General features: G+C 36.2%; 2 protein-coding genes across 5 annotated transcripts in view; one reads left to right on the top strand and one right to left on the bottom strand.

Moving 5' to 3' along the window:
* LOC122318064 (PH-interacting protein) overlaps positions 1-8,719 on the bottom strand; it is a 30,876-nt gene extending 22,157 nt beyond the window's left edge. The window contains exons 1-5 of one of the 4 annotated variants that reach the window (XM_043135203.1): positions 8,377-8,719; positions 8,092-8,241; positions 6,716-7,073; positions 6,274-6,428; positions 5,705-5,944 (exon numbers count right to left, since the gene is read on the bottom strand). In XM_043135203.1, coding sequence (XP_042991137.1) covers positions 5,705-5,944; positions 6,274-6,428; positions 6,716-7,068 — 748 coding nt within the window. In that variant the 5' untranslated portion in view covers positions 7,069-7,073; positions 8,092-8,241; positions 8,377-8,719. Of the gene's footprint in view, positions 1-5,704; positions 5,945-6,273; positions 6,429-6,715; positions 7,083-8,091; positions 8,242-8,376 lie in introns of all 4 variants that reach the window. The other 3 variants (XM_043135210.1, XM_043135198.1, XM_043135216.1) reach the window with 3 other exon arrangements.
* A 256-nt stretch (positions 8,720-8,975) lies between these two features.
* Positions 8,976-10,888, top strand: LOC122318098. The gene is made up of 3 exons (XM_043135239.1): positions 8,976-9,247; positions 9,460-9,527; positions 10,684-10,888. The coding sequence occupies exons 1-3, from the start codon at positions 9,008-9,010 to the stop codon at positions 10,718-10,720; spliced, it is 345 nt and encodes a 114-aa protein (XP_042991173.1). The 5' UTR covers positions 8,976-9,007; the 3' UTR covers positions 10,721-10,888.
* The last annotated feature ends 2,976 nt before the right edge of the window (positions 10,889-13,864 follow it).

Raw genomic sequence — 13,864 nt, 5'->3', positions numbered from 1 at the left:
CTTTCCCTCAAATGGAGTTAATGGAAAAACTCATTAAATTCGGCATTGAGTATCTCCCAATACTTGCAAAAGAAAAAAAAAAAATAGAAAAGTTGTCTAGAGCAGGCGCTTTCTCTCCATTTAGAGCTTGCAAGACTTCGAGAACCACAATTTCCTCCAACTCTTTTTCCATCAACTCAACTTCCTCCTTTCCAATAGCATCTAATGGGGAGTCCATCCAATTTTGGATGCCAACTAATCGTCCAGTGCAGAGAGATGTAAAATTTGACACTATGCTTTCTAAGCCTGTCCATCTTCTTCTATGGTTAAGACTCTATCTTCTTGCTGGTATAATTAAAAGAATCTTCCACAATGCCATCAAGAACACACTTTATCAATAATAGTTTTGTTGGTTCTCAATAAGCCAATATCCTCATTTCATTTCTTCACATCTTTTTCCAGGATTCCAGCTTGCAAGACAATACAGAACTAGGGCATCCAGACTCCACTTCTTTATGTTGTCCACAAAACCCTCTGCTTTTAGCTACATACTTTCGAACATGAAGGGTGAGAAATCAAGCATCGATAGGAAATGTTATGATAACAACTTAAGAAGCCTCCTTTGAGACCATTTTAGGATGTCTCAATTGTTTTTTTCATTGGTAAACAAAATTTTGTGCTCGAAAGAGGCCAGAGTATACGGGACATATACAAAAGCATTGCCTATGCATGCGAGATTAATGACACAAGAAAGTCATGAAAAGACATGCCATTAAAATCAATTATAATCAACCAATGGAGTGAAGTATTGAAAAATAAACTTATAAACTCATCCATTGACCGCTCTTGATCTTTAAAGCTTCTTGCATTCCTCTCCCTCCAAATACACCTCCACAGACAAATTAGGATGATCTTCCATACTATTGCAATCTGAGAGTTGCCCTGCTACGCCAAGAAGCTAGGAGGTTGATTACCATTTTCGGCATCACGCAAGCTAAGCCCATCCGTGCAAAGAAGTCATTCCACAAGGTCGTAGCAATCTCACAATGAAGTAAAAAATGATCTAGGGACGTTCCACCTCAAACGTTCCCCTTACTTGCTAATGTGTTTCCATATTCCCACCCCATACGTTCCACTTACCTCATTTGAAAACCATCCTCCCCATGGTTTACAATACTTCGATTCCATGATGGCTCTCCATGGTGCTCCTTGTTCATTGTGGTATCTCCATAGTCATTTGCCAAGCAAAGCTTTGTTAGAAAATTACAAATTCCGAATACCCAATCCTCCTTCCAGGATAGGGGAGCATACTGCAGCCCATTTTAACAAGTGGAATTTAAACTCATCATTCATCTCTCCCCCCCCCCCCCCCCCCCAAAAAAAATAAATAAATAAATAAATCGCGTTGAAGTTTCTCCATGCAATAAGCCACCTTGGTGGGAATTGGAAATAGTGACAGAATGTAGGTTGGCAAGTTGGAAAGAGTACTTTTGATTAAAGACCACCTATGGATAGATACATCCTCTTCCAACTAGCCAATTTCCACTCCATTTTTTCTAGTACATCATCCCAAATAGATTTCAATTTGAACGGGGCACCCAAAGGAAGGCCCAAATATTTCATCGGCAGTTGAGATATCTTACATTCTAGAATGTAAGCCATGCTCTCCACATTTAGAACATCCCTCACTGAGACTACGTTTGATTTAGCCACGTTCACCTTCAACCCCAAAGCGGCTTCAAAGCATAAAAGAAGTGTTCTCAAAACTCAAATTTGATCATGGCTAGCCCTAAAAAAGATTAGGGCATCATCAGCAAATAAAAGATGAGATATGTGAAGTGAGCCAAAATTTGCCTCCCCCACTGAGAATCCGGATAAGAACCCACCCTCCACAACACCTAAAATCATCTTACTAAAAGCTTCCAATACAAAAACAAAGAGTGGCGAAGATAAAGGATCACCTTGTCTCAAGCCTCATGAGCTTTTAAAAAAGCCCTTTGGTGTATCATTCACCAAGACAAAAAAACAGACAGTAGAGATACAATGTTTGGTCCAAGAACACTATTTTGATCAAAAGCCACATCTCTTGAGCATGTAAAGCAAAAATCTCCAATTGACTCAGTCATAGGTCTTCTCCATATCAAGTTTACACAAGAGCCCCGACACTCCCAACTTAAGTCTACTATCCATGCATTCGTTGGCAATAAGCACCAAATCGAGAATTTTCCTACCTCAAACAGAGGCATTTTGAGGCTTTGACACTAACTTCTCAACCATCATGCTCAATCTATTTGCTAAGATTTTTTAAAGGATCTAGTAAATTCCACTCACCAAGCTAATAGGGTGATAATCTTTTACCCCTACAACACCAGGTTTTTTTGGAATAAGAGCAATAAATGTTGCATTGAGACTCTTTTCAAACCTACCATTTTCACGAAAGTCAAGGAAGACCACCATTATATCTTCTTTGATCACTTCCAACAAGTTTGGAAAAAAGCCATAGAAAATCCATTTGGATCTGGAGCTTTGTCACCACCATGCTTCTTAACGTTTTTATGATTTTTGTTTCTTCAAAAGGCCTCTCAAGCTGTCCTACTTCTTGCGAGTCAAGAGCATCAAAGTGAAGCCCATCTAGCCTTGATCTCCAAGAAAAGTGTTCGGAAAGCAAACTCTTGTAATAGTTGACAATGTGATCCCAGTTTGGTTGGAAGAAGCAGCTCCATCAACCATCAACGTCTTTATGGCATTGTTCCTCCTCCTATGCGAGTTAGCCATCCGATGGACAAACTTGGTGCATTTATCCCCTTACTTCAACCAAAGTGTTCTCGACTTTTGTCTCCAAGATATTTCTTCCGGTAGAGAGACCCCTTCGAGGTCCGTAGTCACTTGAATTTTACGAGCCCTCTCTATTTCAAACAATGCCCTCTCCTCCCCTACTCCCTCCAATCCTTTGAGTTCCTCAAGGAGAGTATACTTTTGATCTTCCACATTGTCAAACACTTGCTCATTCCAAACCTTCCAATCTTTCTTTAGAGACTTCAATTTAATTGACATGATGTAACTTGAAGTGCCATGAAATTGATACGAAGACCACCATTGCCGGACTTTATCGAGAAAACCATCTTATTTCAACCACATGTTTTCAAACTTGAAGTACCTTGGGCCACCATGAATAACTCCACAATTAAGAAGGATGGGAAAGTGATCTGAGCACAACCTGGGAAGTCTCTTTTGAATAAGTTTTGAGTAATGTGATTCCCATTCAAGTGATACTAGGAATCTATTGAGCCTTGACCCGGAGGGGTGTTCTCGGTTGCTTGACCAAGTTAGGTGCCACCTACAAGAGGAATATCAAGTAAATCTTGTTCAGAAATGAAGTTAGAGAACTCTACCATTGGTGAATTGAAGCTAGATCCACCCAATTGTTCATTTGGAAATCAAGTAATATTAAAGTCGGCACCAATACTTATAAAAGAAGTCGGCACGAATACACCAAGGTAACTTCCATATGCTGCTTAGGCCAGCCAATTCGTCACATAGTAAACTTCTTGTACGATCTAAGTTAGGATCATAAACACTAGCAAAGGCCCACTGATATCCATCCACAACATTCTTGGACGAGCAAGCCACCATATAATCCCCCATACAATCTTCTAACTTTTCTACCGCTTTTTTATCCCACATCACTAAGATACCTCCCAATGCTCCATTGGATGGTAAATAATGCCACCCTACTTGATTACAATACCACAAGCTCCTAATAGTGCTAAGGGGGATAAATTCCTATTTCATTTCTTGTAAGTAAACGACATCTACTCTCCAACTACGTAATTAGTTTCTAATTTTGAGACACTTTTCCTTCTCATGCAGCCCCCTCACATTCCATGAAACGATTTTCGGCTTCATAAAACAACATCCATTTCCCTTCCCCTTGATCTTCCACAATTAGAACTCCTCTCTCCTACTTCATCGTTAACTGTCTAGTTGAGCCTTTTTAATTCTCTAGCTCCCTTCTTTGCTGAATTGATCTCATTAGTGAGCTAGAGTGAGTCTGTCCAGCCTCTATAGCTGCAAGGAGATCTATAAATTGGTTCTCAAAACCATCGCACAATATCCCCTCACAATGTTGAATCTCCTTGGCCTTGTCTAAGACCCAATATGGGACCTAGATGTTGCTTCTTGGGTGCAGCAAATTCAGTGGCATAGGTGCTTCCCAATATACCTCTTCACTGACTAGAGGATTTGCTTGCACCTCACCCACCCCATCCAAGGCAGGACACGTCTCGATTCTTGGAAAACACATAACTGCCACCTACTAGTGGGATGGCACCAATAGAGCAAGCGCACACATCGCAAGAAGCTTGTTTTCAGCCCAAAAAAAAATACATAACAATTGCTCCACCTTCAGTAGAATGAAACTTTTTTTTTTTTTTTATGTCGAGGAACCTCTTCAAGGCAGGGCCCTTCGGACCCACCCCTGCATAGTAAACCCCAGTCCCATGCACCGCAACCTAGGAAGTTTCCCTACATGGAACTGGTATTTACGCTGGCTTTTCACCAAGAAGTATGGCCCGAAAAGATTGTTTGCACCCATGAGATGATGAACCTTGGACCTTAAGGGGAGTGATACCCTAAGACCAAGGCCTTCACCACTTGGGCCAACCCCTTGGGGTTAGAATGAAACTGTTGATGCCCAATCAACCCTTGCTTTCTCAATGTGCTCTCAATTATCTCAAACTCCCTCCACAAAAGCTTCTACAAGCATGCTATTAAAATGATTAGACCAGATGCAAATGACTAAATCGTGTAGGTCACCATACTAATGATGGAAAAACAACTCTTAAAAAGTTTTATAAAATAACAATAGTAATAAACATAAAGAAACAAAAATTTCAATCAATTTAGGGGTAGAAAATCGTATTAACGGGTCATATTCTTGTCATTTCAAGTTGTGTATATTATACAATATGCGTCAACCCGAACACGACCCATTAAACTTAATGGGTCAGATTTCCAAACCCTAACACGGCCCATTCAAATAACGGGTTGACACAACATGACCTGTTTTGACCCATTATGAATTAATTAAAAATATATCGACACAACCCATTTCAACCCATTTGTTCCAAATAATCCATTTGATCTGATTAAAATAATTTCACGTAGAAATTAAAGTCACAATAACTCCCAAAAATATAAAACTAACTACACAAGTCCAAAATTACAATCCAAACAATAAAAACACCAAAATTACAATTTAGATGAAGTGTGGGAGGCAGTCGTGATTGTGAGAACTGACTCAACTAAGAACTGAGAGAAAGTGAGGATCTGAGAGAGAGTTAGGAAATATGAAATAGGGTTAGGGTATTTTTGTTTTTAGGTTAAAAAGGATATAATTTTGATTTTGAGTAAAAAATTTAAAGGGACACCAACGGTTTAAGCAAGTTGACCCGTTAATGAATTGTGTCTTAACGGATCAACCCGTTTTGACCCGAACCTGTTAACATCAAACCCAAACCCACTAATTTCGTATCATGTTCGCATTGGGTTAACAAGTAGTGTCACGTATAGCCACCCCTAATCATACCCATCAAACCAAAAACATCTAGATACAATGATTTAGTATCCCTATATAAGGCTTGTTGATTATCAAGCCATAATAGACAACGATCGTCTTCCACACAAATCTAAATTTTAAATGCAAGTCTAAAATTAGAAGCCATACCACAATATACAGAATTCCTGTGCCCCCTTAGCCTCTTGATATTTTGCATTTTCTGTACCATGGTAGATGGTTTTGCAATGGCATAACTTGCTGCACGAATAGATGGTGCACGACAATGTCTTGTAAAACCACCTCCTATTTCCCTCAAGCCTAGACCACGAACCTGATCAGCTTTCATATGAGGCCAACGCATGTAACCAGGGGGTCGATTGACATGATTATTTCCTTTGTCCCTAGCATCTGAAAGAGGATAAGAACACCATAATAAGATATAAGTTGAAAAACAACCACCAACAGGGAAGAGGGGTGCAAATGATGTCACGGAAGTACTTCCTAAAAAAAAAGGTCACAGAAGTACTTCCTCAAAAGAATGAGGAAAATAGAATACCCAGAACTTTCATGCACCAATGGATGAATAATAGAAAGTAAAAAGAAACAATGACTTAGTATTGGAACCATAAGATAGATATTATTTCCACTCGTCAATCAATTAAAAAATTCCCAACTTCAACAGTTATAATTATTATACAGCACTATAAACTGCATAAAACTAAATGGAAGTCACCTACAGCTTAAAAGTGAAAATGAACCCATCCCAAGAAGAGTAGGTACGTCAGCTGCACTTGGAGCATTTCTAACACTGATATCACGCAGTGGAGGAGCTGCACTTAGTAATAGCTGCTTCAAAAGCTTTACCAAGTGATCCTTTTCAACGTGAGGATACCTAAATAAGGATAAATTGCAACATTAATCGTCAAAATGTTTTAAGGGGAAAGCACAACAAATAAGTAATCTAGTTGTTATTTCTTCCCTAATTATAACATAAAAGTACCATTAATGCAGGAATAGGATATACATGGGAACCTGAATGTCGTAATTGTTAATGGAACTAACCATTATATATTATGCATAACAACAAAAATATTAATAGTTACTGCATAACTTAGCCAGTACCAATACGACATAGAAAAACAGAGTAATTGAAGAGAAAAACAAAAATGTATTGCATACCTCTCGACCAACATAGTGTAACTTAATGGAACTGACACGCCATCATCATTTTCAACCCCACTATGTGTCCCATTCCCGTTCCTTGCATACCAAGCATGATATCTTCTGGGTAAAAGTTGATGTTCAAGCAGTTCATTCCAAAACTGTCCATAAGTTCTATGACATGGCCCAGCTGAGAGAAAATGCATAATAAGAAAATAAACTTCTCTGAGGTCAACATCCACTTCATGCTCCATCGTATGACTTGTCTCTGGGTCCGCAAGTTCACAATTATCATGTCCTTTAGAGGAAAATCTCAATGGTTTCATATCCTTCTGTGCAGCACCAGGCAGAATGTATTTCCTAAGAGCCATGTTCCCTGTAAAAACTAAAAGGAATTAATTACAAGTCTACTTTACAACCATCGAATGCAGTCAAAAGATTTCCAAACACGTAAATTGAAACACATAGCCTCTCTTTCTTGATCCCTAATATTTTCAATTTTTAATTATGTCCAGGCATTTGTGATTGATTCTAGATTGTCCAATTTGTTTTTGGTTATTCTCTGAATTATGTACTTTATTCTGAACCATTATTGTAATTAGATAAGATTTTATTCCCGTTTTGAAAAACAGATGCTCCCTTCTGGATAGAAGCTTGAATGTATTATACAATAAGTTCAGAAGAAAATACACATTCTGTACTGATGAAGGAGATAAAATCATAAAAGTGGTGAACATACACTATTTTTTACGTCTAGACAGAAAATAGAAATTCAGTTGGAATCATGCAAACTCACAAACCTATGAACAAAATACATCTTATATATAAACTCTTTTACATGAAAATGGCTTTTCATTGCAAGGCACATCTAAACAAATTGCATAAACGAACAGGATGAATTATCATTAAAGACACCTCCAGTATGACTCCCCATAATAAATCTGGCTACCACTTCAAAGAATACTGGATACCTTCAAACGAAAAGTGAAAAATCTTAAGCTCCGTTCTAAATTTCAGGCAATATTAAAAAGCAAAAATAGAATCCAAAAACCCCAAGCTAGCATACCAATAAGAAAGTATCTCTTGAGCTTCACTGCTCAAAGCCCTAGATCTTAGCAGCATCCAAAGCCATTTGACAATGGTAAGTGGCGATAAATGTATCAAGAAGCCCAACCAGTAACACAAACTTTGATAACCTATTCACATCCCATAATTCAAATAACTAACTATTGTTTACTATTTCACTTGATAAAGATTTTTCTTTCGCGATCCATGATTTTCACGTTACATGTTTTAACCACTAAATTCATAAATGTAAAAAACAAAAATAAAAAATTGTTGCTCTACACAATTTACAAAATTAAAGACGAAAAGAAAACGGGAAGAATGAAAACCTTTTAAATGTGGTTACACTGTAACCAATTAGGCAATCCCAGAAAGACCAAGACTTTCTCCTACTCTTTTGCAACCCTGACCTCCAAGAATTCATAATGCATTCTCTGTGGCAGCGAAACAGAAGCCCTAAATCCAAATTTCGATACGCACTTTGCGCTCATACAAGATTATTCAACACATAAAATTGATACAAATCAAATACATGTCCAACCGTTATTCTAAATATCTGAAGAGTTACCACAACGTCAATTAATTCAACAAACGTTTCACTGGAAATAGGTTACCTTCAATGAAGCGACGAGTTTCTTCTGTGTATTCCGTATGTTTGCGGATTGAAGGATACTGGTGAATGGGGGGGACCGGGGAGGGGATTAAGAGCTCGCAGAGTTGCGAGATTGGGAAAACATAAGCCGAAGAGTGGATTTGCGAGTGTGAAGCACGCGCCGGGACGAGGAATTTGTTTTAGATTTTGGGAGGGAGCTCCGTGTATCAGGCTGCGTCCTGCGGATATTCGACTCCAGAGAGAGAGATAACGAACTCTTCCTGCTGAGATGCTTTTCGAACCTTTACGGTACGGCCACTCTTCCTGTGAAGATGCTTCAGGACGGGAGGAATAAAAAAAGGTAAATAAAAATAAGAAATCATACGAAAAATATCGATCATCTACAAGCGGTGCCGCACGCGAATAGAAGTCGCGTGCGTGCCTATTGAGGGGACCGTACGCTATAATACGACGGCGTTTCTTTAAAACGATGGTAATATAGAATAGAAATAATGTTATTTATGTACATTTTATTGTATGTAAGTTTTGCACACTGTATTTGAAAAAGAGAATATCTTCACACAGGTAAGTCTAAGAGCCCATTGCCTAATACCAGTGTAAAATAAATAGAATTCTGAATTAAGTTGTCTGCAATGGCCAAGTCTGGCGAGACCCTGTACAAAGACCAAACAATATTTTATGAATTTTCATCTACCCGCTCCTCTCTCTTTCCCTTGGTTTCTCATTTATTCTCCAAAATCTCCCAAGTCTCTTTTCTCTTTCTTTCTCCTGAACTGCTTCTTCACCCCATCACCCTTGTTCAGTCCACAGCCTCTATTCAGGTCCAGTTGTCGCCTTCTCCAATGGACCCCTTCATCTCCAAGCTCTCCAAAGTAAGTCTCTCTTTCTCTCTCTTCCTCGTTCTTCTCTCCCTCTTCTCTATTGAAGTGGCTGTCCTTTGGTATGCAGCCACCTTCATCTCCATTTCTCCCCTCGTTGAATCCCCTTTTTCATTTGTTCTCTCTGTTTTTCTCTTCCCTCTACACCAGACCCGAAAACTCCATCTCTCTCATTCTCTTGATTTTTCCTTCATTCTCTCTGCAAGCCATTCGGCAAGATCGTCAAAACCAAGTGTAACGTTGGCGCCAATCTCAACAAGCTTTCGTCGAATTTGTAAGCCTCTCTTTGTATTGGAAGAGCCCGTGCTATTTTTTATTGGAATCTGATGGTAACGTAGAGTTTATAAAGGTTTTAAGTTGTTTATAATTGCTTTGAATCTATTTGGCTTGATAGATAGGTATATTAATTAGGCATGTATTTGTTCATGAAAGAGGGGTTCTGGTGAGGAACATTTTGAGTCTTGATGAGACAAGATTTTGTTGATTTGGCTTTTTGCTGAACTGGGATTTCCAACTTATGGATGCTTTGAGGGTCATTCTATTGCGATGAATTCCATGGAATGATTTTAATGGTCTATGGTGTTTTCTTAATATTTTACCATTTTGCAATGATTTATCTACGATTATTCTTCACATATATTTGGCATGGTAGAAAATGGTCAATCAATTTAAAAAAAAAAAAAAGAGTGGAAAATAAAATGACAGTGCCTCTCTAGAAGATGTACAAATTCCCCAGAATTTCAGATGGATTAATTTCCATGTAGGCACTCATAACTCTTAGCTGGTTTTATAGAAATGCATATTTCCTAAGTACTCACTTTATTGTTGGTTTTTTTTAATTATTTATTTCTATGTGAATTTATTTATAATAGAAAAGTTGACTATTTAAAAAATTGTTAACTATTTCAAGCACATTTTAGTCAGGCCATATCAATGGTTTCATACTATGCATCATCTTCTGAGCTTGCCTAAGTTCGTGGCAAAATTGTGTATAATTAACATTCAAATAGATGTATGGCCACCCCATCTCTTACCACCAAACCATATTCCAAGACTCCCTCATCACTATTACTACTGATGTTGGAAATGTTGCTGATGTTTATACGTCTAGCAGATGTTTTGTATAGATTCAAATGTTTTGTTGAAGTTAGAAATGTTGAAAATGTTGCTGAATGAATTGCTCTGTATAGATGTTTTGTTTTTATGAACTGTTTTGCTAAAGATAGTAGAAACTAGTATAGACTTGAAAATATCAGATTTTGGTTGTCATGTTTTTTTCTCATCAACAGCACATCTATTTTGGTTGTTAATTATTCCTTTTTTTCTTGCTTAGTTGATTGCTTACGCACTGTAATCATCAATTTGTTTTGGTTGTGGAGCAAGGTGCTTACTGCTTCATTTCTTGTCTTGATTCTTTTTCTGTGCTACAGAGATCATGTGGGAATTGTTTTCATTTTTATAGGATGACAGCTTCCATTTTTGTAGCTCAACTACTGCTTTGAGGAGGTTGTAATGATTTGCACTAAGCAAGTTTACCTATCATGTGGAATGTGGCTTTTCCTTAATGTTAAACAGTTAGTGTTGTGAACATCCATGTTATTGGTTTTTCTACATTTATTAACATTGATTGAGAAATGATTTCCTTATCACCAACAGATAAAATGGGTTGACATTTTGGATAGAGAAATTTTAGATTTTCATATTCAAAACTCAAAATCATTATCATAACGAAATGGACAAAAATAGGAATATGAATTTTAGACATAATAGTGTGATGGTTAAGAAAAATGTTTAGATTATATATTCAAATTATGTTCTTATTTTTTTAAGTAACAATAGTTGAGAAACAATAATTTTAAGTAAAATTATAATAATTAATTAATATATAGAGTATATTTACAAAATATTAAAAAAATTAAAAATTTTATTATTAAAATATATAAGATTATTTTATTATTTTGACTTTAGAATGAGTAGTCCAATGTGGATCACAATCTCTATTAGTTTGGACTTTAACCAAAAGCTCTAGTTTTAGTCAAAATTTAGACTTGACAATGGATAAACCATTGGGAGCATTCACATTGGTTTATGCATATGCATATGCAAAATCACATCTTTTGGAGATCCAATTTGCCATACAAGCAAAACTTCCACATTGGCTTATGCAAATTTGAGACAAAATAATAATAAAATATTATCATTTTTTTTTTTTTTTGCTTTTTTTTTAATAGGTTTTGATCTTCAAATATGTAAAATATTTGTTTGGAAGTGAATGAGTAAAATATGTAGTAAAATATGTAAAGGTAAAATATATAAAAAGAGAGTGAGAGGAGAGAAAAAGAATGAATAAAATATGTTTTGGAGAGTAAATAGTAGATATTCAAACATGTAAAAGTATTGTTCATAACTATGCAAATATTTGAAGATGCATAATCTAATGTAGATGAATTTAAGTTCATATTATACAAATATGACTTTGCATATGCATATGCATAGACCAATATGGATGCTCTAATACTTTAATATACTCTAAATAACGGCATCCAATATTTGCAAAGGAAAGCTAAAATCTCTCTCTCTCTCTCTCTCTCTCTCTCTCTCTCTCTCTCTCTCTCTCTCTCTCTCTCTCTCTCTCTCTCTCTCTCTCATGAAAGGAAGTGAATTCAGCAACCCAGCGAGGCTCATCCCCAATGGAACTGTAAAAAGCTATGGCTAAGTAATCGTCAAACCCAATGGCCGATTATGCTTAAATCGAAAATTGTCATCTCGGCCAATGGAACTTAATTCATTCGGCGTTGGGAAGCTCTGGCGATGGAGACATGGAGTTGTGAGGGAATAGCAGTGGGGGAAGCCATGGTGCCAACAAGAAGCAGAGAGAAGGACTTGCACTCATCATTATTGGAGAAGAAGTTGGAGACGAGATTACCAGCCATTGATTTTAGGAAAAGGAAAAGATGAAAATCTGATTTGTTGTTTGTTTGAAAGGTTTGTTAGGGGTTTCATCCTATATTTGGAACCAGTTGCAATCCAAGCTAATGGTGAGATCACTTCTCGATCTCTGTCACGATGCTCTACTTTTTTTTTTATTCATTTCGTTTCTTGGGTATCGGTTTTGCTCCAGTTTTAATAGTTTCTTATTAGGTGAGCATTTCTTGAGTATCAGAGAGAGGGAGAGGTGGGTTGGGGGGGGAAGTAACTCAAGTAATAAATAGCAATATTGAGCCATTTGGTTTTCACAAAATAAAGCAATGATGGGAACAGCAGATATAGCTTTCTTGGTGTTGTGGAAGCAAAAGCTTTGTAATGTGTGAGAGAGAGAGAGAGTGAGGGGGGGGGGGGGGGGGGGGAGGAGGATGGGTTTGGAGAAGATGCTCGGGTAGAATTTGCTATGGTGTGATGGAGTGCAGAAGTTTATTATGTACTTAGATGATGTGTTAACTTATTACTCGCTTCCATTAAACTCATTCTATTTTTCAAAGATGATCTCTTTAAAAAATTGTCAGGTCTATTATTAAAAAAGAAATTTTTTTGTAGAGTCTCGTATTTATTTATTTATTTTTAAATAAGTACAATAAATTTGCACACCTTATAACTTTATATAAATCATTAATCCATAGCATATAAGAGGTTAATTCAGTAATTTTCTGATCAAGGACAAATCAACTTATTACATGTTTTAGTTAAAAATAATATTAAAAAACTAAAGTCATTTTCAAATTTAACTTAAAAAAACTTGATCTTCTTGGTTGGATTCCCCTTCTTCATGAAAAGCCTTGTTTTGTTTCTAGTTCTATGTTTAATTTTTTTTTTCTCTTTCTCCAGTTTTTTTTTTAAGTTTATTTTTCAATTTCTTAAAAATAAAGGAGGACACAACTCTGATTAAAAGGTATATATGAGTAATAAGTTAGAGAATACTAAAGATATCATTCAACTAATGCATAATTTACTTTTCTGTTCATAGCAATGGATATTTATGTTTCTTTCTACTTAATTTACTTTTTATATAGAGCGAATTGCTAATTTCAGCTGTCCATCACAAACTGTGATCATTTACAATGTTCTTTTGGGATACTTAGTCAATTTTGACCCTCATTTTGGACCCAATGGCACGTATATATATAAAAAGATAAATGATATTTATATTTACAAAAATGCTAGAGTCATTGACATTTGGGTCCTTATAATTTTTATTTATTTATTTAGTGATTAAAAAGGTATTTTTTTAATAATGTTGTGGATTTTTTCTTTTTAAAAAAATATTTATGAATATAAAAAAATGAATGAAAATTAAAAAAAAAAATTAGTATTCTTATCGGGACAAATCTCATACTAGTACTGCTCTTATATTTACAGATGACTCATACATATTTTTAAAAAATAAATAAATTTAAGATCCACGTTAAAAAAAAATTATCTTTTTATTGCACATCCTAAAAATATATTTGGGGTTACTTATATGCAAAATTTAAAGTTGGTTAGGACAAATACCATAAATGGTTAGGAGAAGTCAACTTCTCCAACTAGATATGGGCAAGCTTCGATCAATCAAATGGAGGTCGTGGTCAATGTATCCATCAAAGGTGAAGGAAATAAAACAGAAACAACAAAAAT

This window comes from Carya illinoinensis, chromosome 1 (genome assembly GCF_018687715.1).
Source record: "Carya illinoinensis cultivar Pawnee chromosome 1, C.illinoinensisPawnee_v1, whole genome shotgun sequence".
NCBI lineage: Eukaryota > Viridiplantae > Streptophyta > Magnoliopsida > Fagales > Juglandaceae > Carya > Carya illinoinensis.
Note: the sequence above shows the minus strand (reverse complement) of the source record. Positions and strands in the feature narration are given on the sequence as shown.